Raw genomic sequence first — 23,712 nt, 5'->3', positions numbered from 1 at the left:
GCGACCAGCTTTCCAGAGGCCCTAGTGAGGTCTGAGGTCGCCCTTGCAGCGCCCACGGAGCTGAGCCCGGAGCTCCGAGCGAAGCCGGGAGCAGCCCGCTGCGGGCCCGCCCGCGGACCCGGGGGCGGGGCAAGAGCGGAGCTGGGGGCGTGGTTGGGGACGGTGACGCCCCCCCGGCGCGGGCCTACCCTGGAGAACACTGGGTAATTTATGGGAACCCTGAGCACACAGCTATTTACACTCCCAAGTTATCCAACTCCCCACGGCCAGTCCCAAAACTACAAGCGCTTCAAGAATCACTAGGTTTATAGCTGACGTTCCGTTTCCCCAGTCAGCCTTACAGGTAAAAGCGGAGTGTCACCCGTTCAACAACCCAGTTCCACCTCTATCCACAACGGTGTCAGCTCTTCCCTGAGAGGGTGGGGGCTCTGAAAAGAGCCTTTGGGTTTGGTAGGGTTTCCGGTAGCAGCCGCCTCGCCAATCACTTGCCCTTGGCCTTGTGGTGGCTCTCGGTCTTCTTGGGCAGCAGCACGGCCTGGATGTTGGGCAGCACGCCGCCCTGCGCGATGGTGACGCGGCCCAGCAGCTTGTTGAGCTCCTCGTCGTTGCGGATGGCCAGCTGCAGGTGGCGCGGGATGATGCGCGTCTTCTTGTTGTCGCGCGCCGCGTTGCCCGCCAGCTCCAGGATCTCGGCCGTCAGGTACTCGAGCACGGCCGCCAGGTACACCGGGGCGCCGGCGCCCACGCGCTCGGCGTAGTTGCCCTTGCGCAGCAGGCGGTGCACGCGGCCCACGGGGAACTGCAGGCCCGCGCGAGACGAGCGAGACTTCGCTTTAGCGCGTGCTTTTCCTCCTTGCTTCCCACGGCCAGACATGGCTAGAGAGTAAAACGAAACAACCACACACAAGCAAAACCAAACTCACGTGTAAGGCGAGTCTGGAAACAGGCAACAACATGGCTGCTTTTATAGCCATTTCCTGGGTAGTAAATCCGGCCTCCTGATTGGCTAGCAGCGAGACTAGCCCAGAAGCCAATAGAAGAGCAACATTTGCATTCTTCATTTGCATAGCTCTGCCCCCGGGTGACAGCCCTACCATTCGTCTTCCAATGAGCGTAGACGCACGCTACATCCCTTATTAGCATAAATGCCCTATAAGTAGACGCTCTGTGCGCTTTGGTCTTATTGTGCTGCTTCCTGTTAACGATTGGAAAATGCCTGAACCCGCGAAGTCTGCGCCGGCCCCGAAGAAGGGCTCCAAGAAGGCGGTGACCAAGGCGCAGAAGAAGGATGGCAAGAAGCGCAAGCGCAGCCGCAAGGAGAGCTACTCGGTCTACGTGTACAAGGTGCTCAAGCAGGTGCACCCCGACACCGGCATCTCGTCCAAGGCCATGGGCATCATGAACTCGTTCGTCAACGACATCTTTGAGCGCATCGCCGGCGAGGCCTCGCGCCTGGCGCACTACAACAAGCGCTCGACCATCACGTCGCGCGAGATCCAGACGGCTGTGCGCCTGCTACTGCCCGGCGAGCTGGCCAAGCACGCCGTGTCCGAGGGCACCAAGGCCGTCACCAAGTACACCAGCTCCAAGTGAGCGCCCGGGTCGGCGCCGCAGCCCCTCACCCCAAAGGCTCTTTTCAGAGCCACCCACGCTTTCACAAACAGAGCTGTGGCAAAGAGCTAGCGTTGATCGTGTTGGAAGCGCCAAAGGTGGGGGAACTGAAGCTGTAAAAATACAGGACTGGAGATTGTAAATGTAAGTGGGCAATAATATTGAAGAACTACGCAGTTCAAATTAAAAGCTTATTTTTTTTTTTTGCTACTTTATTCTCCGTGTTTAGTCCTAGGCGTAGGTGGGTGACCTGCGTAGAGGGTTCGTGGGCGTTTGTGTCCGGGTTTCCAGGGTTGTCGGTCAGCTCCAGGTCCCGAGCTGTGGGGCCACGAGGCACACCGGTGAGTATAGGGGGAGCTGTTGAAAACAGGCACCGACTCCCGCTGCAGGCTTGGCCGCGGAAGGCATGGTTACAGGCTGGCAAATGGACAGCTGCTCCTCACGCGCTTGCATTGTGAGTTTTTACCGATAAAAGGTTTTTGAAGTGGACAGGAACACATTCAAGTTTAGGACACGTTTGCAACTCGAGCTTGCATTATTAAGTCTTTGGGAAGTGAAAGAAGGCTTATGTAATAAAAAGGTTCTGCAATTGTAGATAAAATACTCTCTGACTTCGGTTGCAAAATAACGCAAGGATCCTGCGGTGTAAGTGTGCCATATCCAGGAGTAAACAAGGGCCCGTCTGGCGTGCACTCAAGACGCTGCAGTCGCTGCCCGAGTCACCTGAGTTTGACGAAATGGCGCAGCGTTCAGCTGATTAAAGTGGAAGTGCGGTTTCCGTACTCGCGACTGCTTTGAGATTTCTACAATCCTTCACTTTTTTTTTTTCCCCCCTGTCCTGGGGCTGGTTGCCCAGTGAGTGGTTTCCAATCCAGACTAACCTGGTCAGTTTAACCAGAAACTGCAAACAAGTCTCACTGTTACAGGGCGACTGCACCTTTTTTCCTGGCATTCATATGTATGAATTTTTCTTGTCTCTTCTGGATGTATAAAAAATAATTGTATTGCTTGTTCTCTTCAGTATAGGTAAACAGTAGGCTAGGCACTTACTCTGACCATCTAATTCTGGAGATTCCACCAAGGTGTTTACCTGAGTTCAACAACATGAATCCATAGAAATGTGCGATCTGAATATGACCTTTGTCCAGCCGAGCCCTCTGGGTTGCCTGTTCACAGGTCCCGGGCTTTTCATGCTAACGTTTTATCTTGACCAAGTTTGTCACTTGTTCTGGTTCTCAATCTGAATGCACGTGGCTGACCTGGGTATATATTGGTAGCACCGGGGGTGGACTTTGAGTTATGGCTTTATAGTCACATTATTAAGTGATTTGTTTGGTGGCAAAGACAGAGCTCAGTTCAATTATGAGTCTTGGTGGGGTTGTATGTTTGGGGATTTTAGTATTCTCTGCATTTGAGGCTACAGTCACCAAGTTTTGTTATTTTCCTGGCCTTTGCCAGAACTTGTGCTTGGTATTTTGTGTTTGAATGCATTTCCACTCTCTTCCAAAACTTTTTTTTTCTCATGTTTCCTCCAAATAGTTGACAATATATTCAGAAAAAATACTTTGTGTGAAGGAAAATACAAAGCTAAAATGGCTGCTTTTAGTCAGTTTTTACTTTAACAAAGTATCAGGCCTGATAAGAGGTAGGACAAGAAGGAAACTGACCTGTGTCTCTTTATTGGCTATGCTAAAGCCTCTCAAGTTTTAAGATTTAAAAATTGCAAATCATTGTCCCTTCACAAGTTCTGAGAGAAGAGAGAAGAAATTGATCATTGTAAATTGGACTGAGTGAGAAAACCAGAGTGCTTCTAATACCCGTATACAACAAAGGTTCATTATGTTCTAAACCTTAATGAGTTTACTGTAAGGGATATGGCACTAGAAATTAGTTTCCTGCCATCTTTAGAAGTGGATCAGAGAGCCTGTTCTCAGTAATGATGGACCTCTAATCTTAATTACCTGCCTTTGCTTCTTTAACTCATCAACATTTGTAAAAGATATTTGTGGCTCTTTATTGAACATAATTACCTTTTCTAACTTTCTCAGTCATTCGAATATTTTCTGGGCCAGCATTGTGGCCTAGCAAGTCGAGCCACGACCTGCAGTGACTACATCATATACGGTCCCAGCTGTTCCACTTCCAATCCAGCTCCCTGCTAATGCGCCTGGGAAAGCAGCAGAAGATGGCCCAAGTGGTTGGGACCCTGCACTTACATGGGAGACCCGGATGAAGCTCCTGGCTCCTGGCTTTGGCCTGGGCCCAGCCTGGGCCATTGCAGCTATTTGGGGCCTCTGCCTCTCCTTCTCTGTAGCATTGACTTTCAAATACATAAATAAATCTTTTTTAAAATATTCTGTTTTGTGGTTAAAAATAATTTTGAGTAAATTGTCTGCCTCAGCAGAAATTTAATAAATTATAATGTAAACAAATGTTAATTGGCTATTACAGACTTTTTAAAAATATATGTATAAATAGCAAAAACTCCAATTTTTCTAATTTTTTATGTTTATTTATTTACTTGAAAGTCAGAGTTACAGAGAGAGGGACTTTCCATCCACTGGGACACTCCCCATGAGGTTGCAATAGCTGGGGCAGGGCCAGGCCTAAACCAGGAGCCAGGAACTTCTTCCAGGTCTCCTACATGGGTAGCAGGGACTCAAACACTTGAGTCATCTTCCTCTGCTTTTCTCGGGTCATTAGTAAGGAGCTGGATCGGAAGTGGAGCAGTGTCCATATGGAATGCTGGAGTTGCAGTCAGTGGCTTTACCTGCTATGCCACAATGCAGGATGCCAAAACTCCCATTTTTTAAAAAATTCAAATTTCTCCATGCTTGAAAGGTGATACTTATGTATTGGGCCATCTTCTACTGCCTTTTCAGGCCATAGTGGAGAGCTGGATGGGAAAAGGAGCAGCTGGGACTCGAACCAGAACCAGATGAGATGCCTGTATCAAAGGCAGTAGCTTAACCTACTGTGCCACAACACTGGCCCGACTGCAACCTTTTTAATGTTATTTTATTCCTATGATTCATGTTTGTACCTTTTACCTGTTCTAAATTCAATACCCAAATTCAAAACAATAAAACTTCATATGTCTTTGAAACACAAAAAATTACCTCCAGGCTTTTCTTGATCGTCATTGGTCAACCAACAATTTATTCCCACACCTAAAGAAATGAGGGATGTTAAAATAAGTATGCATATTTGGTATTTTAAAATATTTCCTGCAAAGTCATTGCTCGATCTGCTTTTTAATATAACTGTTAAATGCTGTTCCAATCTAAATGAAGCTTCCAGAGCCCTTTCTCACAAAGGTAAACCTCATGATTTTTTTTTTAATTTGTTTATTTGAAAGGCAGAGAACACTGACGGTCCTCTCCCCAAATGCCCACAAGGACGAAGGCTGCCTGGCCAGGACAACCAGGAACCAGGAACTCAATCCAGACCTCCTATAAAGGGACTTGAGCCATCACTGTTGCCACCCCGGGTTTGCATTCGGAGAAAGCTGGAGTCAGGAGCCACAGGCAGAGATCCAGTCCAGGCACTGGGTGATGCTGCCTTAACCATCAGGCCAAATACCTGCCCCTTCATCACCAACAACCGTCATCACATTAAATTTTTTTCACTCTGCTTTGTCTGATGTTCAGCACTAATTAGAATCTTGACATAATGTTACTTGGCCATGATTATCTAAATATTCCATCACCAGTAACAGTATAGTTAACATCTCAGAGATAGAAAAGGCCCCGTGGCACAGCAGGTAAAGCCGCTGTTGGGGACACCTATGTCCACATCACAGTGGACGCCTGATTTGCGTCCCAGCATCGGTGCTTCTGCTGTGTACGCTGGGGGGCAGCAAACGGGGTCTCAAATACCATGGTTGCTGCCACCCACACTAGAGACCCTTATAGATTCTAGATGCCTGGCTTTGGCCAGACCCAGCCTGGGTGCATTATGGGCATTTGGGTACTGAACCAGGGGACAGAAGGCATATCTCTTTCTCTCTCTCTAGCTCTTTCAAATAAATAAAAATAAAAGGAATAAACTCAGATGGTGAGAATGTGCCTTTGTTCTAGACTTAAGAGTTGACAGATAACGAGTGGACTTTAAAAAGTTCATGAAAATATACATTTAGTGTAAAACCATTGAAATCCATGTATAGTTTTTTCATAATATACATTTTCTCTGACCTTGTTGAAGGCCCCTTGTATACTTATAGTTCATATGCTTGGCTGCTGTTTATTATTTTAACTTGTTTGAAAACAAAGGGGATTTTTCTAATTTGTTAAGGTAGCTCAATAAATATTGGGGGAGAAAAAGGAGAATGATTGATGAGAAACAAAGGAAATTTCAGTAGGTAAAATCAATGTTGAAGAAAATGCCTCAACTGATATGTTCTCTGTGCTGATGCTGTGACGTACACAGTTAAGCCTCCGCTGGCAATGCTGGCATCCCACATAGGCACCGGTCTGAGTCCTGGCTGCTCCACTTCTGATCCAGCTCCCTGCTAATGTGCCTGGGAAGGCAGCAGAGGACGGCTCAAGTCCTTGGGTATTTGGGGAGTGAAAGAGCAGATGGAGTATCTCTCTCTCTCTCTCATTCCTTCTCTCTCTGTATCTCTGCCTTTCAAACAAATGGATCTTTTTTTTTAAAAGATTAATGTTCTCATCATCATGAATTCTGTAATGACTGTTGTCTAGTCTGATTTCTAAATTAGAAAAAATAAATCAATATAACCATCTCTCTGAATAAAAATGGACTACCTCAAACCTCTCATACTCTCGGTGTCTCCCAATCACCTCCAGACTTGATAATCATGTAAAAGAAAAATTAGTCCAATGTCAGGGACAAACTAGTTCAAGTTTTACAAAAATGATGATTAGCTCAAAGACTGACAAGTGATGAAATCTTCCCTTATTTAGAATTATTATAAAGTGAAAAACTTTAACGAAGGGGCAGTGGTTCACTCCAGGCCCTGATAACAATATTAACAGATCAATTTCATATAATAATTAGTTTCAAGATATATGAGTTTTGGGGCTGGCACTGTGGCACAGGAAGTAAAGAAAGCTGCCACCTCCGGTGCCAGCATCCCATATGGGTGCTGATTGAGTCCCGGCTGCTCCACTTCCAATTCACTCTCTGCTATGGCCTGGGAAAGCAGTGGAAGAGGACCCAAGGACCTGCACCCACCATTTAAAATTGCACTAGAAGACCTATTTCACAGCTTGTCTATTCTTTTGATCTGTTTTACTTGTGCACACATATTATCAATAGTTAACGTTAGCCCTTGCTTCTCTGGGAGGAGAGTGTTAGAGAGGATCATAGATAAGACGGGAGACTTTGGACGAGGGCTGGTTCTGAGATAAGGTTGGATTTCCTGGGAGGGAGGGGGAGGTACAGTGAGGCGAGACAGAGAAAGCCGAGGCCGTGAATGTAGAAGAAATGGTTTTTGGCTTTTTAGGGAGAGCTTTGGAAGAGAACTTGATCCAGAGACCGCCAGTGGATTTAGAAGGCTTAGTCATAGGAAATCTTCCATTGATCCGAACACTCACAGAGTGGTAGCCATCCCAATAATGTTGGTTAAACGTGTCATTAAACAGCCATTTGGACTGAGTTGTCAAAGTAGAAGACAACTCAGAGGAGGATCAGACAGAACTCGGGAAGAAGCTCCCATGGTGACCCATAGAGTCGGATTGGTGGATATTGGGCGTCCCTGAGGTCACGAGAGTCCACGGGAGGATATGGGAACAGAGGGCAAGGGTTGTCACCCATACGCCCACTGCAGTCCAGGGCTTAGCCTGTAGAAGGGAAACTGAGTTGTCATCCACACCCACTGTGGTCTGGACAGAGTCCATAGAGGCAGGAGGCCGCAGGATTTGTGGTGCCTGGTACCACAACTTCTGGATGAAGTAGAAACAAAAGCCATGGAGAGCTGCACTGAGAGGATCCACTGCCCACCTCGTCTTATCTCAGGAATTTGAGAGGCTGGAGTGTGGATGGAGATCACAGAGCATCCGGTGCCATGGGAGGAGGTCCAGGAGTGTGCTTTGTGACTGGTAGAAATCGAGGATCCAAACACAGCTCAGGTCCCCGGAGGGGGAGAACAAGGTAGAAGGGAGAGCCTGGATCTGGGTCACAACACCAATGTAAGGCCATCACAAAACACACTAAAAACCAGAGTTAAGGGAAAGGTTTATTGTCAGGTGGGGGAAGCCCAACAGGCCAGGGGAAAGGGCGAGAGCATGAGAGAGAGGAGGAACCAGGAGAGAGAGAGTTCAGGAACAGGTCCTGTTAAACCTTTGCATGGCGGGGGTGGGCAGGGAAGTAGGAGCAGCAAATCCTACTGGGGTGGGGGTGGAGCTGACACGTGTGGTTGGGCCATGGGGTCACCTGGCTTCCAGCAATGGCTGCCTAGGATGTTGTCCAGGGCGTAGATCATGGCACAGATAAGACTGTACCATTTACTAACAGCCCCACAACAATGGCTCAAGTAGTTGGGTCCCTGCCACCTACGTCGAGGACCTGCATGGGACTCCAGGTCCCTGTGTTCAGATTGTCCCAGCCCTGGTTGTTGTAGGTATTCGGTGAGTGAATCAGTGGATGGAAGATTTTGTTCTCTTTCAAGTAAAATTAAAACAAATACATGAATAAAGACTTGAGTAGTCGTTTCATTCAGTGAGCCATTTGTAGAATAATTAACAGAAGAAAGATCTGGTTTCATATTGTAATGGTTGTTCCTGCCCTGGTATGACATCCCCTGCTGCTGGGTTAAACTTTGACTTCATTACTAATAAACTGAGACTTGTCCTCTGACCACGTCAGATTGTTCAACAGAATCGGAATTAAAAACACTAAAAATAAATGTTTGCTCCCTTTTCTTTTTTCCCTCTTTCTCTTGTTCTCCCTTTTTTTCTTTTCCTCATTTTTTTTCACTTTTTTCTCTTTATTGACAAGCTCAGTCATGGAATAAGACATTCAAATATTAAAAATCAGGGAGTGAAGCCTGGGTTCAGATCCCCTGTTCTATCAGGGCAGGCTCAGTTCTCACTTTTCTTGCACAGTCCTCTCTGCCCCTCATTCTGTCCCCCCTAAATAAACTTAAAAAATATTAAAAATGAAAATATGCTCCTTTTTGGTTGGATTTGCTTAAACTATTGGTATAATGGACCTTGGGTGTTTGAGTATTTTTAAAGATTTATTTTATTTATTTGAAAGGCAGCGTTACACACAAAGAGAGAGGGAGAGAGATATCTTCAATCTGCTGGCTAACTCCCTAAATGTCACAATGGCCAGGACTGGGCCAGGTTGAAAAATGGAGCCAGGAGCTTCTTCGGCATTTCCCACATGACTTCAGGGTCCCAAGGACTTGGGCTATCCTCCACTGCTTTCCCTGGCACATTAGCAAGGAGCTGGATCAGAAGTGGAGCAGCCAAGGGGCTGGCACTGTGGCGTAGTGGATAAAGCTGCCACCTGCAACACCAGTGTTACTGGTGAATATCAGGGTTCTTGTCTTCATGCAAGAAAGAATTCAGGCGTGAGACAGAGAGCAGGGGAAAAGTAAAATAGCAAGGTTTATTAGGGAAAGGACATCCTTAAGAATGGATGGGCACCTCTCCAGACAGAACCTGAGAGAGAGTGCCCAGTCACTCAGGCTGGGGGAGAGCGGGGTCACATAAAGAGCACACCTGGCCAGGCCAGGTGGGGGACTCAGCATAAAGGCAGTAGATTGAGCTCGCAGTCTGGTTGAGGCCAGGGGTTTTTAAGGGGATGGGTCTTGCCTTCCCACCTCTGCTCCTCTTAGAACAAAGGACTTCTTGGATGTAAATAGAAAAATTCCTATCTGAGTCCCCCCTCTCCAAAGTTATCAGACAGGGGGAAACTGGCTGGAGCTGCCCTGGGTTAGAGGAAGGTTGAGCAAAACCCCCTGGAGGATCAGGATGATATCTGAAATGCAGATATCAGGCAGAAGGGGCAGGGACCCCGACCTGACAGGTTATTGGGAAGAAAGGGGCAGGGCAGGATGCAAATACTAGGCTGCCCCTGAAACGTTATTGGGATGACTTTGAGATGCATATGCTGGGCCTAAATGTCTCCTTAGGCCTTTGTCACACACACATAAGCTCATATCTGATTTCCTACCTCACAGACTGGCTGGAAACAGCTTTATCTTGTCTTAGGACACTCCAAACACCTGAGACGTGGCTTCACAAGGCTATCTTCGGCTCTTCTCTCTGTCAGACAGTATTCTGTCGCCAGATTTGCACATTTGGGCTTTTCTTGGTTTTCTGCTTTCTCCATATGCTGGAATTCCTTCTTTGAGTCCCCCGCTCCTTTTCTGGAGAATTGCAGACATCTAGTGGGTTATCATCTTCCCTGGGAGTATCTCAGACAAACCCTCTCAACTACTCTGTAATCATGATACAGTTTCCATTTAATTGTCATCATTCATCTTCTTGTCACCTTCGGAAGGTTCTGAGCTGATTTGTTCACCACAGTATCTTTAGGGCCTATTAGTGAGCTCAGTGTGCAGTAGGTATCCAAAAATGATGGCATTGATTGATTCGTTCAAGAAATTTTTTAAATGGCTACTGAGTATCAACTATGAGTCTACCTACGTACATGTATTTGAGCAAAATAACAAAACCCTAGCCTTCAGAGAGCTACAATTCGAGAAGACTAAGAGAGAAAAACATAATAAGCAAAGCAGTCGATCTACTACAGGGAGTCACAGAGGAAAAACCACAATACTGCAAGGATAGGGAGGTGAGAACTACTTAGGAGTAGGGATTGCAATGAGCCAATGAATGAAGTCCTGAGGTGAGACTCTGAGGGTCTCACTGGAGCCAGCTGATGTGCCAAAGGTGTAGAGGTTTGCTGGGAGATAATACTTGTTACTCCTAGCATCCAGGATAGCCAATGTGGAATTAAGGCCTGGCCCTCATGGGTTGGTAGAGGTTCTGTGTGTCCACAGACAGCAATTTTTGAGTTTAAATCTGCTTCAATACGCAAACCTTAGATGAAGACATGGCAAGTAATGCTTGCTGTTGTATTGTCCAGACCTTTAAAAGTCAGTGGTTAAACAGAGTGAAGTTTCACTACTCCATTATACAGTGTCCCATGAGTCCCTTGGGCATCTTAGATCTCACGCATGTCTGCTGGGGCTTCCACACAGGGCCAGCAGACAGAAGGAGCAAAGAAAAGGCCTCTGTGATGGAGGTTTCCGTGAGCCAGCCTGGAAGTGGCACACAGCACTTTTCATCTTCTTTGGGCCAGAGTTCAGCCTGTGCCCCACCTGCCTGCCAGGGAAATGGGAATGCAGACTGGCCGTGGGCCCGGGCAGGAAAACAAGCTTTGCTGGGTGAAGAGTGAGTGGCTGCCGTCAGTCATTTTGTCCAGGCCTCTCCTTTTTCCCTCTTGCACTCCCCTTCCGCAGCAGCTCCGCACTGACCAGGGACACCGTCAGCACAGAGGAAGCAAGGACAGAGTCCTAGGTTGCTCTAGGAAGGGGCGGCTTCTCTCTCCCTGTCCTCTAGGCCAGCAGTTGGCTCTTCCTCTGGCTGCTCAGGAGCCATCTTCAGTGTCTATCTCCTTGGACAAGGTCACCCTCATGCAGCTTCTATCCCAGCTGGAGAAGATGGATCTCAATCATTTTTCTAAGCAGTTAGAATGGGAGAAAGGACGGAAAGGGAAAAAAAGAGAAGAAAAGGGGGAGCAGGTGTTGTAGCAGACATGATATTCATATTAACATTACTTCAAGTGTTTAATATCTCAATAGTAGCTAACACGAATGTGGCACTTAGTGTGGGCGTCACCTACTGTTGCAAGTGCTTGACTGTATCAACTCAAACAATACAATGCTGGCTGGAAAGCTCAGAGGAGGCCCTTGAGGGATGAACCAGCAACGCATCAGAGGAGAAAGCAAAACCCTTTTGGTTCTACATTTGACGTATTCTGAGTACCTCTCCCCCCTGCTCCAGTACCACTGTCACTGCTGCCGTCACGGGTGTGAGCTTGTGAGGGTAGAGGCAAGGTGAGCGTGAGCACACAGAGGGAGGGCTGTGGTTCCCCGAGCAGCCCTTACATTTGGTGCCTTTTAAATGGTGTTTAAAGGAGCAGGTGGTACTTGCAAAAATTAATGTTACAGAGTGAACAAGCCTTGGCTCCTCAACACCATGCAGATGCTTAAACCTCAAAGGCCTATGCGAACAGTTAATATATTTGTACTAACGGTTATTGGCTCAGGGCAGAGACCTAATCTAATTACGGCAGCAGGGAGGTGGGGCCAGAAGGAGGTCTTTTATTATTATTATTATTTTTTAATTTAAATAGTTTTTAACAGGTTCAATATGGTTTGTAGATATGATTCTGAAAACAATGATATTCCCTTCCTCCCTGCCTCCCAGAGGGGGGTCTTTAGGGGCTTGTACTTTGAAGTAGTTCTCATGAAAGAGCTGGCAACTTCAGCTAAGTCCAGCCTGGCTTCTCTCCCTGCTTCCTGGCTCACCCTGTAACTCCTACTCACTCTGTCACCACCAGATGCCAGACTGATCAATGGAGCACCCTGATTTTTATCTCTGAACCTTCAACTGTAAGAAGATTCTCTCAGGTATTTCATTTAAAATAATGAAAAGCTGAAGAACCCAAGCAACAATGAAGGAAAGAGGAGAGATAACCGGTTCTACCTTGGACCTATTTCTAGTACCTCTCCCTCCCTTTCCAGTGCCATTGTCACCGTCACTGTGGGTGTGAGCTTGTGGGTTAGGTATAAGGTGGGTGGGAGCACACACAGAGAGAGAACTGCAATCCCTCCAGCACAGCCCTTCAATCTGCTGTCTTTTTAAAGGTGTTCAAGGGAACATTTGGCACATGAAATTGTTAAGGCTGTGCTACAAGCACTAGCGAGTATATTAAACTCACCATTGGAATATCAGCAGTCACACCATGAGTTAGCAAGTTGATCAAAAGTTTGTGAGGGAGGCCAGCGCCATGGCTCAATAGGCTAATTCTCCACCTAGCGGTGCCGGCACACAGGGTTCTAGTCCCAGTCGGGGCGCCAGATTCTGTCCCGGTTGCCCCTCTTCCAGGCCAGCTCTCTGCTCTGGCCCGGGAGTGCAGTGGAGGATGGCCCAAGTGCTTGGGCCCTGCACCCCATGGGAGGCCAGGAGAAGCACCTGGCTCCTGCCTTCGGATCAGCGCAGTGCGCCTGCTGCAGCGCACCAGCTGTGGCGGCCACTGGAGGGAGAACAAATGGCAAAGGGAAGACCTTTCTCTCTGTCTCTCTCTCTCACTATCCACTCTGCCTGTCAAAAAAAAAAAAAAAAAAAAAAAAAAAGCTTGTGAGGGAGATGTGCCTCTTACCCAGCTCTGCTTCCAGACAGATCTTTCTGCAAATCTTTGTGACAAAGGTTTGTGACTTTGACAACTTTTATAAGTATATGCAGCATATGGAGTAAAAGTCTCCGTCCATGTGCAATGATGGCCTGGGTGTGGGGGAAACCGACTCAGTTAGGCTCCTCACTGTCATGGCACCTGGCAGGACCGAAACTGATGTTCAGCAGGCAGGCTCGAACGCTGATGCAGTTCCGCTATGCATCTGCTTGGCTGCCTGCCACGGTTGTCAGTAAAGTTTATAAAAGAGAGGGCGGATCCAGGAATGGAGCTCGCCGGGCCTCGAGCAAGGCTCTGTTTCCTTCCTGCCACGGTGAGAATAAAGAGGTAGGAGTCCCCAAAAGGCTCTGAGGCTGTTCTTTGGCCTGTTCCAGTCTGAACCTGAACCTGTTCTTCCTGAAGCTGAGCTCCTGCAAAACAATGTGTCAAGCATGGGTGGCAACTGCAAGTCTTCAAATTAGCCAAATGAACCCCTGTCACAGAAGTCCTTCTATCCCTGGCCAAATGAAGGCAGGCCCAGAACCTAAAGGAGACTGCTAGTAAGCTAACAGTACACGCATTTCCCTGCACTCGATCTGGACCCAGCAATCAACGAAGCCTGTCTTTGTTGTCAAGAGATGGAGAAAAAGGCCATTTATAGCACCGCAATGAACATCCCAGGCATTGATTTGGGAGCTTTCCCAGTAGATACATTTCGTTTACACTTATTGCCACGGCAGAAGGAAGTGGGAGGCATGGGGGTGACGTCTACCAGCACCTGGGAAGGGTGAGTACTTGAGAGAAAACTGTTACAGGTGCACTATGAGGGGATCACAGGAACTCAGACCTTCCACATCCCTCACAGGCAAGTCTGCACAGCTCACAGCCAAGCCCCACTGGCTGGCATGTGGGGCTACATCCCCTTTATGAAAATCCCTAACTCCTCCTCCTCACCTGACACATTCTTACCCTTTGAGGCTTAGATGGAACTTCAGGACACTAAGTTCCTGCTTATGGTTTGAATATGGATTGTCCACACAAAATCCATGCTGAAGCTTGGTGTCTCGTGCCTCCGTGCTGAGAGGTGTTGGAACTTTCCGGAAGGATTAATGCTTTTCTCAAAAGCCTCAGCTCTCACTCTCTTAAAGCTGCATTGGGTCCCCTGAGAGTGGGCTGTTGTTAAGCGGTCTCTCCCCCAACGCTGGACTCTCACTGAGGGAAGAGCCTGCACCTGCTTTCCCCTTTTCAATCATGCATTGAAGCACCAGGAGGCTTTCAGCAGAATTCCGGCAGGTGCTGGCTCCATACCCTTAGGCCTCCAGAACTGTAAGGAAATAATTTTTCTCTTTTATAATGTACCCAGTTTTGGTATTTTCTTGTATCAACAGAAAAACAGCCTAAGAGTCCCAGCCATTCTTTATTTAAAAGCATACACAGGGGACCGGTGCTGTGGTGTAGTGGGTAAAGCAGCCTCCTGCAGTGCAGGCATCCCATATGGACATTAGTCCCGGCTGCTCCACTTCCGATCCAGCTCTCTGCTATAGCCTGGGAAAGCAGTAGAAGATGGGCCAAGTCCTTGGACCCTGCACCTGTGTGGGAGACCCGGAAGAAGCTCCTAGCTCCGGATCAGCGCAGCTCAGGCCATTGCGGCCATCTGGGGAGTGAACCAGCGGATGGAAGTCCTCTCTCTCTCTCTCTCTCTCTCTCTCTCTCTCTCTCTCCCCCTCTTCTTCTCCCTCTCCCTCTCTCTCTCTGTAACTGACTCAGGAACAGAGGGTGTGGGTTTCCCGTGGAGGCTCATCACCCAACAATTCTCATTTCCTTATTTATAAAGGAAGGTGAAGGACAGCAGGTACAGCATAAGGTTGGTACAGTAACTAAATGTAATTGGTATTGCTAAAACAAAATCACAACAAATCTAGCTTTACAGGTATTAATTGGCTTTACATGGTTTCTAAAATCAGGCAGCAATAGGGCTCACAAAGAGATTAGACTTACCACTAACCACTTACCACCCAGCCCTGGAGCAGGCTATATTTATAGTGAGAAAGAGAAATTAAAAAAAAAAAAAAAAAAAAAAAAAAAAAACTACAGAAACCGGAAGTGAGGGACGGAGACAGGCAATTGGTTACAGCTCACGTCAGTCTTCTCTGAAAAGGGTTTGAACAGTTAGCTGTTCGTGATTGGCTGAAGCTTAGCTACTTGCTATGGATTAGGTTGCAGTGTGTTTGCCCGTCAAGTTAGGTTGCGGTTCACTATGTACAGGGAAACCTTTCGGTCAAAGGAATGGGATTAATGGTGTGGGAAAGCTTAGCCCGCTGTTTCCCGACTGTCCCGAGTGTTGACTGCCGCTGTTCTCAGAGTGGGGCGACGTCCGGTGTCTGCTGAACTCCAGACGCGGCTCGGTCTCTGCACCGGAGGAGCAGAGATGCCCTCGCCCCGCCGCTTACCGCTCGCCTGGCACGAGCCCAGCAAGTGAGGGATCCTGAAGTGGGGCCTTCTTAAGTCAAGAAAGAACCAGTAAGCGTCTTTATAAACAGTAGCTTGTTTTCTTCTTGTTCTCACTGTGAAAATGTTAAATGTTTATTGAAAAAGTTTTTGAAAAGAGAAACATATAAAGAAACAATGCCTAGTATCTCCTTTTTACATGTATGTGAGACATATGTATGGATAGTCTGAATATACGTAAAGTAAATATATCACGTAAAATAGATGTAGGTATACCCATGTAATTTTTTGGTAGAAACAGTTTTTATGGGTGTATCATTTTATTTATGGATGCAATATTTACTTATGTAATTAGCTCTATTATTGACTACTTCTATTGAGTCCCATTTTTATTCATTACAGATTATACAGATCACACATCTTTGTACATAAATCTTTGGTAAAATATTATTTCCCTAGTATAGGTTTGTAGAAGTATAAATACTAAAACAAAAGGGAGGAATTTTTTTAAGGTCTTTAATATACATTGCTGAATGGCCATCCAGGACAGCCATGCCAAATTTGTAATCCCAATGTAACTTGGAAATTCCTGTTTTACAGCACTCCCGTTGGCAATGAAAAATTTTATAAAACAATGTCATCCTGACAGACCCACTCCTCCAAAAAATATTGAAATTGCAACTCTTCCTTTATTGGTAGGGGCAATTATCCCCTGTATCATTATTAACACAATCACATTAAAAACTACAGCACAATGGTAACATGGTTTCAATAAGTCCATGAGACGGCACTATATGAAGAATAATAATAAAATAACAAAAATAAAATAAAAATTATCTGGTGCCATGCAGGACCAGCTGGAATAAACTGCATTTGGCTGAGTGTAACGAATCTACTTTTACTTACATTATCTATGTATAACTATTTATAACTACTCTTTGAGAAAGGATCTGCTATGTATCCCACTCATGCCTCACTGCCCCCTGTTCATATATTGAAGCCCTAAATCCCAATTGGAGATACGAGTACTTGAAAAAGTTTGTAGAAAAACAGACTTGAAACTACTTTATGTTGGTGCAAAATCCGACATCCATACATATTTCCTTCACAATGCGCATTTTCCGTGACCTTTTTGAAGTACCTCCTTAGAACTTTTTAGGAGGTAATTAATTTTGAATGAGATCATAAGGATAAGGTCCTAATTAGTTAGGATTGGTAGCCTTATAAGGAGAGGACGAGAGAGGGAGAGAGATCTTGCACACACACTAAGGAGAGGCCCTGTGAGCACACAAGGAGCAGGCCCCTAGCCAGGAAGAGAGCTCCTCCTCCCTGAACCTGACCATTCTCTACCCTCATCTAAGACTTTCAGTCTTCAGAGTGAGAAAATATATTTCTGGTGCTTGAACCACCCAATCTGTAGTATTTTGTTATGGAAATCCAAAATGAGACTAAGTGTCATTAGTGTAACCTACAGACGAGGAAACTGAGTTTAGAAGAGATAGGGTTAATTTGTCCAGTGTCACAAAAGCTAGAAACAGAGGAGGTGGGAAGTTAACACAGATCTCTTTGTTCCAAGGTTAGGGCTCCTCCATTCCACATGCAAGCAGCAGCCTCGGAGAACTGAGAGCCAAATCCCCGGGAGCCAACACTAGATTAAGACTTTTCACAAGGAGACAAATGCCCAGTCCTCAATAAATAGGCTCCTGGGTTGGTGGTGGTTATAGCAGTAAGGCCGCTAGTTGGGGCCCCGACATCCTGTATCAGAGTACCTGGGTTCGAGTCCCAGCTCTGCTCCTAAATTCAGCTTCCTGACAATGTGCACCCTGTGAGGCAGCAGGTGTTGGCTCAAGTAGTTGGTACCTGTGAGCCATGTGGAGGATGTGAGTTGAGTTCCAGCTCTCAGCTTCAGCCATTGCAGGCATCTGTGAAGTGAACCAGTGGGTGGGAGATCTATGCTCTTGTCTCTTTCTCTCTCTGCCTTTCAATAAATGAAATTTTTAAAGAACAATTAATACGTTCTGACAACTCATCCATGGAACACATTGAACCTCATGGAAACCTAAAATGCAAATAGGTGCACTACTATTTTTAATCTATCCAATTGATAATATAAAACCTAGTGATATCTTTATAATCCTCTTTTTTAAAAATATATTTATTTATTTGAAAGGCAGAGTTACAGAGAAAAGGGGAGGGACAGGAGAGAGCGAGTTTCCAACTGCTGCTTCACTCCCAAATGGCTGCAGGATTTTATGCTTTTTTCTGACACTGTATATTTTGGATTAAAGTATAACAGAAAATGCACCCATATTCTAACATATTCTAATGCTGTGCCTTGCAAAGACGGACTCTTTAACATCCATATAGGTTGGAAAATGGTTTTAGTTACCCAGCAATGAGCTGTTCATAGAAAGGTTCTGGACATTAGTCTTAGTTGCTAGCATTGCTTATTTATAGTTACTTAGTCACAAATTAAGAATCAGAATGATGTGGGTATGTCTCTGTAGTTCCGTGTAAATAGACAATAAGGGTAGAAATGTCAGTAAGAGCAGAAATAAGACTGCCTGCATAGCTCCTCCAGGGGTGTTTTGTAATGATGCAAAAAGCCTTTTTTTGTTTTGTTTTCTTAAGGTTAGGTACTTCCAGTGCTTCCTAGATGATGGCCCTGAGCTTCCTAGAGGATGGCCCTGAGCTTAGTTCCTGTCTCCTCTCAGAAGTTTTCCCAAGATCCCTGCACATAGGAATCTGTGTGCTTACAATGGAGCTGTAGAAGAAACCTGCTGAAAATCACTCAGTTCATCTGATTCAATAGAAGACCAACCTCCCTGATACCCTTTCTCAAAGGGTTTCTCTGCCTTGAAATCCTGATAGATTAAAATCTTAGACAGCGATTTGGGCACCTAATAATTGCTGTCATTGCTTATGTTTAGATAGTATCTAAACAGATGGTCTTGGTAGTTTGGAGACGATGCACAACTTTTTTTTTCAATTAAAATAATTTTTAATACATCTTGCCGCCGTGGAGTAGCGTCATTCTAGCACTTGATGTTCAATAACTGCTGGATGACTTTTGGAGACATTTAGTAACAACTTTTGCAAAACATGGAGTTATTCACATATCCTTTCTGTGAGCTAAGCGACAACTTAACAGTTGAACAAGAAAACAGTCAAAATACAACAATGAAAAATGAAGAGACCAGTTGAATAGAGAGTTAAGGTTAATTTGTCAAATAATGTCTAAAGATGATTGCAAACCAAATATAACATTCAAAAATAACTCTTTAGAAAGGAAGAAACATGAAAGAGGGGTACATGTTCTTTTTATTATTATTATTTTTTTTAGATTTTTTAGATTTTTTCATTTATTTTTTAGATTTTTTCAAACTGGCATACATTTTTTAAAATTTCTCCACCTCCAGATTGTGTGGGGTTTTTTTGTTGTTGTTGTTGTTTTTTGCTTTCTTTTTTAAAGATTAATTTATTTTTTTGAAATTCAGAGTTGCAGAGAAGCAGAAGGAGAGAGAGAGAGAGATTGAGAGGGAGGTCCTCCATTGGCTGGTTCACTCTCCAGATGGCCTCAACGGCTGGAGCTGCACTGATCCAAAGCCAGGATCCAGGAGCTTCTTCCAGGTCTCTCATGTGGGTGCAGGGGCCCAAGGACTTGGACCATCTTCTACTGCTTTCCCAGACCACAGCAGAGAGCTGGATGGAAAGTAGAACAGCCCAGACCCCATCCAGAGCCCATCCGGGATGCCGGCACTGCATGTGGCATCTTTACCTGCTATGCCACAGCGCAGGCCCTGGGAGTATCTAAATCTTGGATGTCAGAAAAATTAAGAAGTGAATGGGGAGAGCATTGAAGCATAGCATGTTAAACCACTGCTTGAGATTTCCACAAGCAATATTGGAGAGCCTGGGGTTGAATCCTGCTCTGCTTCTGATCTAGCTTCCTGTTAACATGTTTGGGAGGAAGCAGAGGGTAGCTCAAGTACCTGAGTTCCTGCCACCCACTCGGGAGAACTGATGGAGTGCCTGGCTTCTGGCTTCAGCCTCGGCTGTTGTGGGCATTTGGGGAGTGAACCAGTGGATAGATTATTTCTCTGTCTCAGTCTTTCTCCCTGTTTCTCTCCTACTCTGCTTTTCAAATAAATAAAAAAAAAATACACACAAAAAAGAAACTTAAGAATTTTTATGAAAAAAAGATGTGAGTAAAGTGAGAGTGCTGGCAAGTGAAACTCTGCTAATGTCCTCACCAAACAGAGCAAACGTAGCTTTATTTTATTCACATGTATAGTAATAGAAATATATATTAAACAGTTTAAAAATAACAATCGGGTGTGTAAAATTAATATTGGTAGGCCATATACTTTTCATATTACCAGATATGAATTTATTTTTAAAATAAAATAATCATTTTATTTTCTGTATGACTGTGTTCCTTGCTTTTTTAATGAGAGCTAAGAAGACTGAGCTTCTCACAATAGAGAACTTAAAAAACTAAAACTACAGTATTGCTCCAAACATACGCAAAAGAAGTTATTGAAAATGTGATCCCATGAGCATCAGATATTAGGTGAAGACAAGGAAAAGGGAAGGAAGTGACTCAGCACAGTGGTGCCTGCAGCTCCCTGAGAGTGAAGCAGGGAAGGTCAGAGCGTTCTGAAGCCAGACTTCCTGGGCTTGAACTCTAGTGCAGTGGCTCCCCAGCTCTACGAACCTGGGCAAGTCATGTGACATTCTGCGCCTCAATTTCTTCACCTATAAAATGAATCCCCCCACCTTTTTTTTTTTAAGTGAGAAAAAACTTTGGACAATGGCACAGGATAATATATATATCATATGTTTATATAATTATATTATAATTTGTCTTTAATACATTTTAGCTACCTGCCACACAAAAATATGAATCATGGTTTTCTTTCGGGATCTCAAATTATGGAATCTGTGAATTTCCTAAATTCTCCAGTTCTGTTACTTTAAAAATGACAGAATTAGCATTCTGTCAGCCTGTACTCACAACCTAAGCCACTGATTTTAATGACATAATCCTGAGAGATCACCAAGCTTTGAGAAATGGAACAAGATTGACACAGAAGGCACAGCCAGCTGACCAGGTGGTTAAGAAGTCCTTTCTCGGGAGTGCCTACATCCAAGTCCTGTCTCTGCTCCCCATCCCTGGTTCCTGCTAATGTGGACCTGGGAGGCAACAGGTAGTGGCTCAGCTAGTTGGGTCCCTGCCACCAAAATGAGACCTGAATTGAGTTCCTGCCTCCCGTTGTGGGATCTGGGGAGAACTAACCGATGGGCGCTCTCTCCAAAACAAAACATAATCACAAGATACTTAAAATTTCCCTAAGGAGAAATATTCCCCAAGGAAAATAGAATATGGCAGAGTACACGTGCTTAAAGTAGAATTGTCTGAATTTGTGTTCCAAGTGTGTGCATCTGTGTGCACCTGTGTAAGATAGAGATGGAGGCTTTTTGTTAACTTCACTTTGCGGTTGAAAAGTGTGAAGTCTCATCCTTTGGCTTTTGTTTTTGAAATATTTCAAATGTAGGCTCCTGTTTCCCACACTGCCCCCTTAGGCCAACATTTGTCATTCTTCTGAGACAATTACAGTAGACTCCCACCGTCTTACACTGAACTCTTCTCAATAATGATGGTTTATTCAGGAAATCTCAAGAAAAGACAAATATAACAATAACAGCACACCACACTCTTTCCTTGAAATCTCCAGTGACTCCCTAGCCTGGAAAGTTGCCAAAATTTTCACAAAGCTGTTTGGGAGAATCTATGCTAAATTAGGTCCTTATGGGTTCTTCCTTTCCTGAGACCCTGACTCTAGCCATACTACATTGCTCTCTCAGAATCTTCCAGAAAGTCCTGACCACCTCCCACAAAGGCCCAAGGCAATAGAAGCTCAGGGGAGCGTGGGCCATTTTCCCAACCCCTTTCCCACATCGGTCAGTGCATTCTCGTTAGAGGTGCTGGTCTGTGGCTTCCACCTGCCAGGGTTGTTGCTTCACGTTTTATAGTACATTGGGTACAGAGACTGTATGTGTGAATTTGTGGAGGGGAGGTGGACTGAGCTACAAAAACGAGAAGCAAATCTCAGCTGTGGTCAGAGACATGAGGATAACCGAATAGGAATCATGTTCCGCATTATGACTGCATCTCGAGGATGTTCGGGAACTGGAGAGTAGCTCTCGTTACGGGTACCCGAAGTTTGTGGTTTCACGTGGTTTATTTACTAGAGTTTTCCTAAATCACATCATATTCTGCAGGTCTTCAACAATTCTCTAAGTACCTTCTAACTCCACAGGAGACAGCTAAGAGTCTGTGTTACTTCCCTCACATATACAAATAATTTTCCATAAAAATCAAGGTGCGAATCATCTATTTTCTTCACCAGTTAGAAGCCATCCATTTGGAAGACCACCCCGAAGAGAAGAGATCAGTCTCCTGCTAAAAACTAATTTTGCTTTTAGGAGGAAAAGAGGAAGTTTTATTCTTTTCTCTTGAATTTGCCTAAAAATCAAGGGCTTTCTCCAATAGTTTCGACATGCAGGATCATTTTTCGTGAAAATGCAAAAGCTCACGTGAAATCTGATTCTCCAGGAACCATTCGGCAGCGGAACCCGGGAGATTCTGCGCAGAGGAGTATTGTGGGGTTCAAGTTTTGGGGTGGAAACAAACACAAACGCTCCTCCTCTGAGGGGAGGGGGCGGCGCCTGGCGACGCACCAATCACAGCGCACCCGGCTCTATATAAGGTCCGGAGCCCGACGGCGAGCTTCCTACCGGTATTGCCTGGAGTGGCTCTCCACTGCGATGTCTGAGACGGCTCCCGCAGCCCCAGTCGAGCCTGTGGTCGTCCCTATGGGGAAACCGTCGACCAAGAGGCGAGGAAAGAAGCCGGGTGGGTTGACAAATGCAAGACGCAAGACTCCGAGTCCTTCCTTGTCCCAGCTTATCACCGAGGCCCTTTCGGTGTGCCAGGATCGGGCGGGCATGTCTGTGGCCGCGCTCAAGAAGGCGCTGGCGGCCGCCGGCTACGACGTGGAGAAGAACAACAGCCGCATCAAGCTGGGCCTCAAGAGCCTGGTGAGCAAGGGCACCCTGGTGCAGACCAAGGGCACCGGCGCCTCGGGCTCCTTCAGGCTCAGCAAGAAGGCCACTCCTGAACCCACCAAAGGCAACGTCAAGAAGTCCCGTCCTACCAAGACCAAGAAGGTGGGCCTGTCCCGTGACTCCAAGTCCCCGAAGACCATCAAGACCAACAAGAGAGCCAAGAAGCAAAGGAATACAGCCAAGAAGGCGGTCCGCGGCGGGCGGCAGGCCAAGGGAGCCCAAGGCAAGAAGCCCAGGAAGAGTCCGGCCAAGGCCAGAGGCGCGAAGCCCAAGCCTTCGAAAAGCAAACTGCCCCAGCAGAAGGCAAGCCAGCGGAAGCTCTCCTCCAAGAAGTGAGGCGCCGCCGCCGGCCGAGTTTCAGAGAACCCAAAGGCTCTTTTAAGAGCCACCCCCGTGGTCGGCAAAGGGTGCGACACTGGGAAGAACCTGAAACCAAAGTGGATGCTCTGAGACTTGTGGATGCAGCAGAGCCACATGGATCTTAGAATCCCTGTAGAGTAGGCCTTGTCAAAGTATAAAGTTGAGGACTTCCTGCATATGACTCAGTCTACAGTTGGAGTTCTGTAAGATCGTTTATACCCATGCCAGATATTTTATGAGGTGTTGAGGTTTAGTGCTGTTGGTGTCGTTTGATTATAATTTTTATAAAACTATAGGCTTCGTAAAACAGCACAATTCAAAAATGTGATAGACCCACAAGTTTTATATAAATAGATAGAGCTGCACTGCTGAGGAAATTCTCAGGGTCCAAACTGAAGAAATAACTTTTTAAGGAAAATTGGGGCCAAGTGCTGTGGCATAGCAGGTGAAGTCGCAGCCTGCAGTGTCTGCATCCCTTATGGGTGTTGGTTCAAGTCCCGGCTGCTCCTCTTCCGATCCAGCTCTCTGCTATGGTCTAAGAAAGCAGTAGAAGATGGCCCAAGGTCTTGGGCCCCTGCACCCGCGTGGGAGACCTGGAAGAAGTTCCTAGTTTCTGTCTGGATCGTCGTAGCTCCAGCCTTTGCGACCATCTGGGGAGTGAACCAGCGAATGGATGGAAGACCTTTCTCTCTCTCTCTGCCTCTCCTTCCTCTGTGTAACTCTTTCAAATAAATAAATCTTAAAAAAAAAAAAAATGGAGACGGAGCTGTGGCATAGGGGGTAAAGCCA

At 45.9% G+C, this 23,712-nt stretch overlaps 3 protein-coding genes and 1 long non-coding RNA gene across 5 annotated transcripts; 2 read left to right on the top strand and 2 right to left on the bottom strand.

Moving 5' to 3' along the window:
- Nucleotides 1-446: 446 nt before the first annotated feature.
- LOC100346975 (histone H2A type 1-C) lies at nucleotides 447-948 on the bottom strand. Its single transcript, XM_051855031.3, has one exon. It carries the CDS (start codon nucleotides 872-874, stop codon nucleotides 482-484), a length of 393 nt encoding a protein of 130 aa, XP_051710991.1. The 5' UTR covers nucleotides 875-948; the 3' UTR covers nucleotides 447-481.
- A 207-nt stretch (nucleotides 949-1,155) lies between these two features.
- Nucleotides 1,156-1,822, top strand: LOC100347239 (histone H2B type 1-C/E/F/G/I). The gene has a single exon (XM_002714209.6). It carries the CDS (start codon nucleotides 1,213-1,215, stop codon nucleotides 1,591-1,593), a length of 381 nt encoding a protein of 126 aa, XP_002714255.1. The 5' UTR covers nucleotides 1,156-1,212; the 3' UTR covers nucleotides 1,594-1,822.
- Nucleotides 1,823-9,163: 7,341 nt separating this feature from the next.
- Nucleotides 9,164-15,064, bottom strand: LOC103349696 (uncharacterized). 2 transcript variants are annotated; one of them, XR_007923044.3, is made up of 3 exons: nucleotides 14,983-15,037; nucleotides 13,954-14,308; nucleotides 9,164-11,270 (listed from the first exon to the last, which is right to left on the bottom strand). It is a non-coding gene; the product is annotated as an uncharacterized LOC103349696 (long non-coding RNA). The 2 variants fall into 2 exon arrangements; XR_007923045.3 differs by lacking the exon at nucleotides 13,954-14,308 and having other exon boundaries at nucleotides 14,983-15,064.
- Nucleotides 15,065-15,173: 109 nt separating this feature from the next.
- Nucleotides 15,174-23,678, top strand: H1-6 (H1.6 linker histone, cluster member). Its single transcript, XM_070074851.2, has 2 exons — nucleotides 15,174-15,504; nucleotides 18,064-23,678. Exon 2 carries the CDS (start codon nucleotides 22,264-22,266, stop codon nucleotides 22,897-22,899), a length of 636 nt encoding a protein of 211 aa, XP_069930952.2. The 5' UTR covers nucleotides 15,174-15,504; nucleotides 18,064-22,263; the 3' UTR covers nucleotides 22,900-23,678.
- The last annotated feature ends 34 nt before the right edge of the window (nucleotides 23,679-23,712 follow it).

This window comes from Oryctolagus cuniculus, chromosome 5 (genome assembly GCF_051225735.1).
Source record: "Oryctolagus cuniculus isolate XC-2025 breed Fujian yellow rabbit chromosome 5, ASM5122573v1, whole genome shotgun sequence".
Lineage (NCBI taxonomy): Eukaryota > Metazoa > Chordata > Mammalia > Lagomorpha > Leporidae > Oryctolagus > Oryctolagus cuniculus.
The sequence above is the reverse complement of the archived record's forward strand: the minus strand, read 5'-3'. Positions and strand labels throughout refer to the sequence as shown.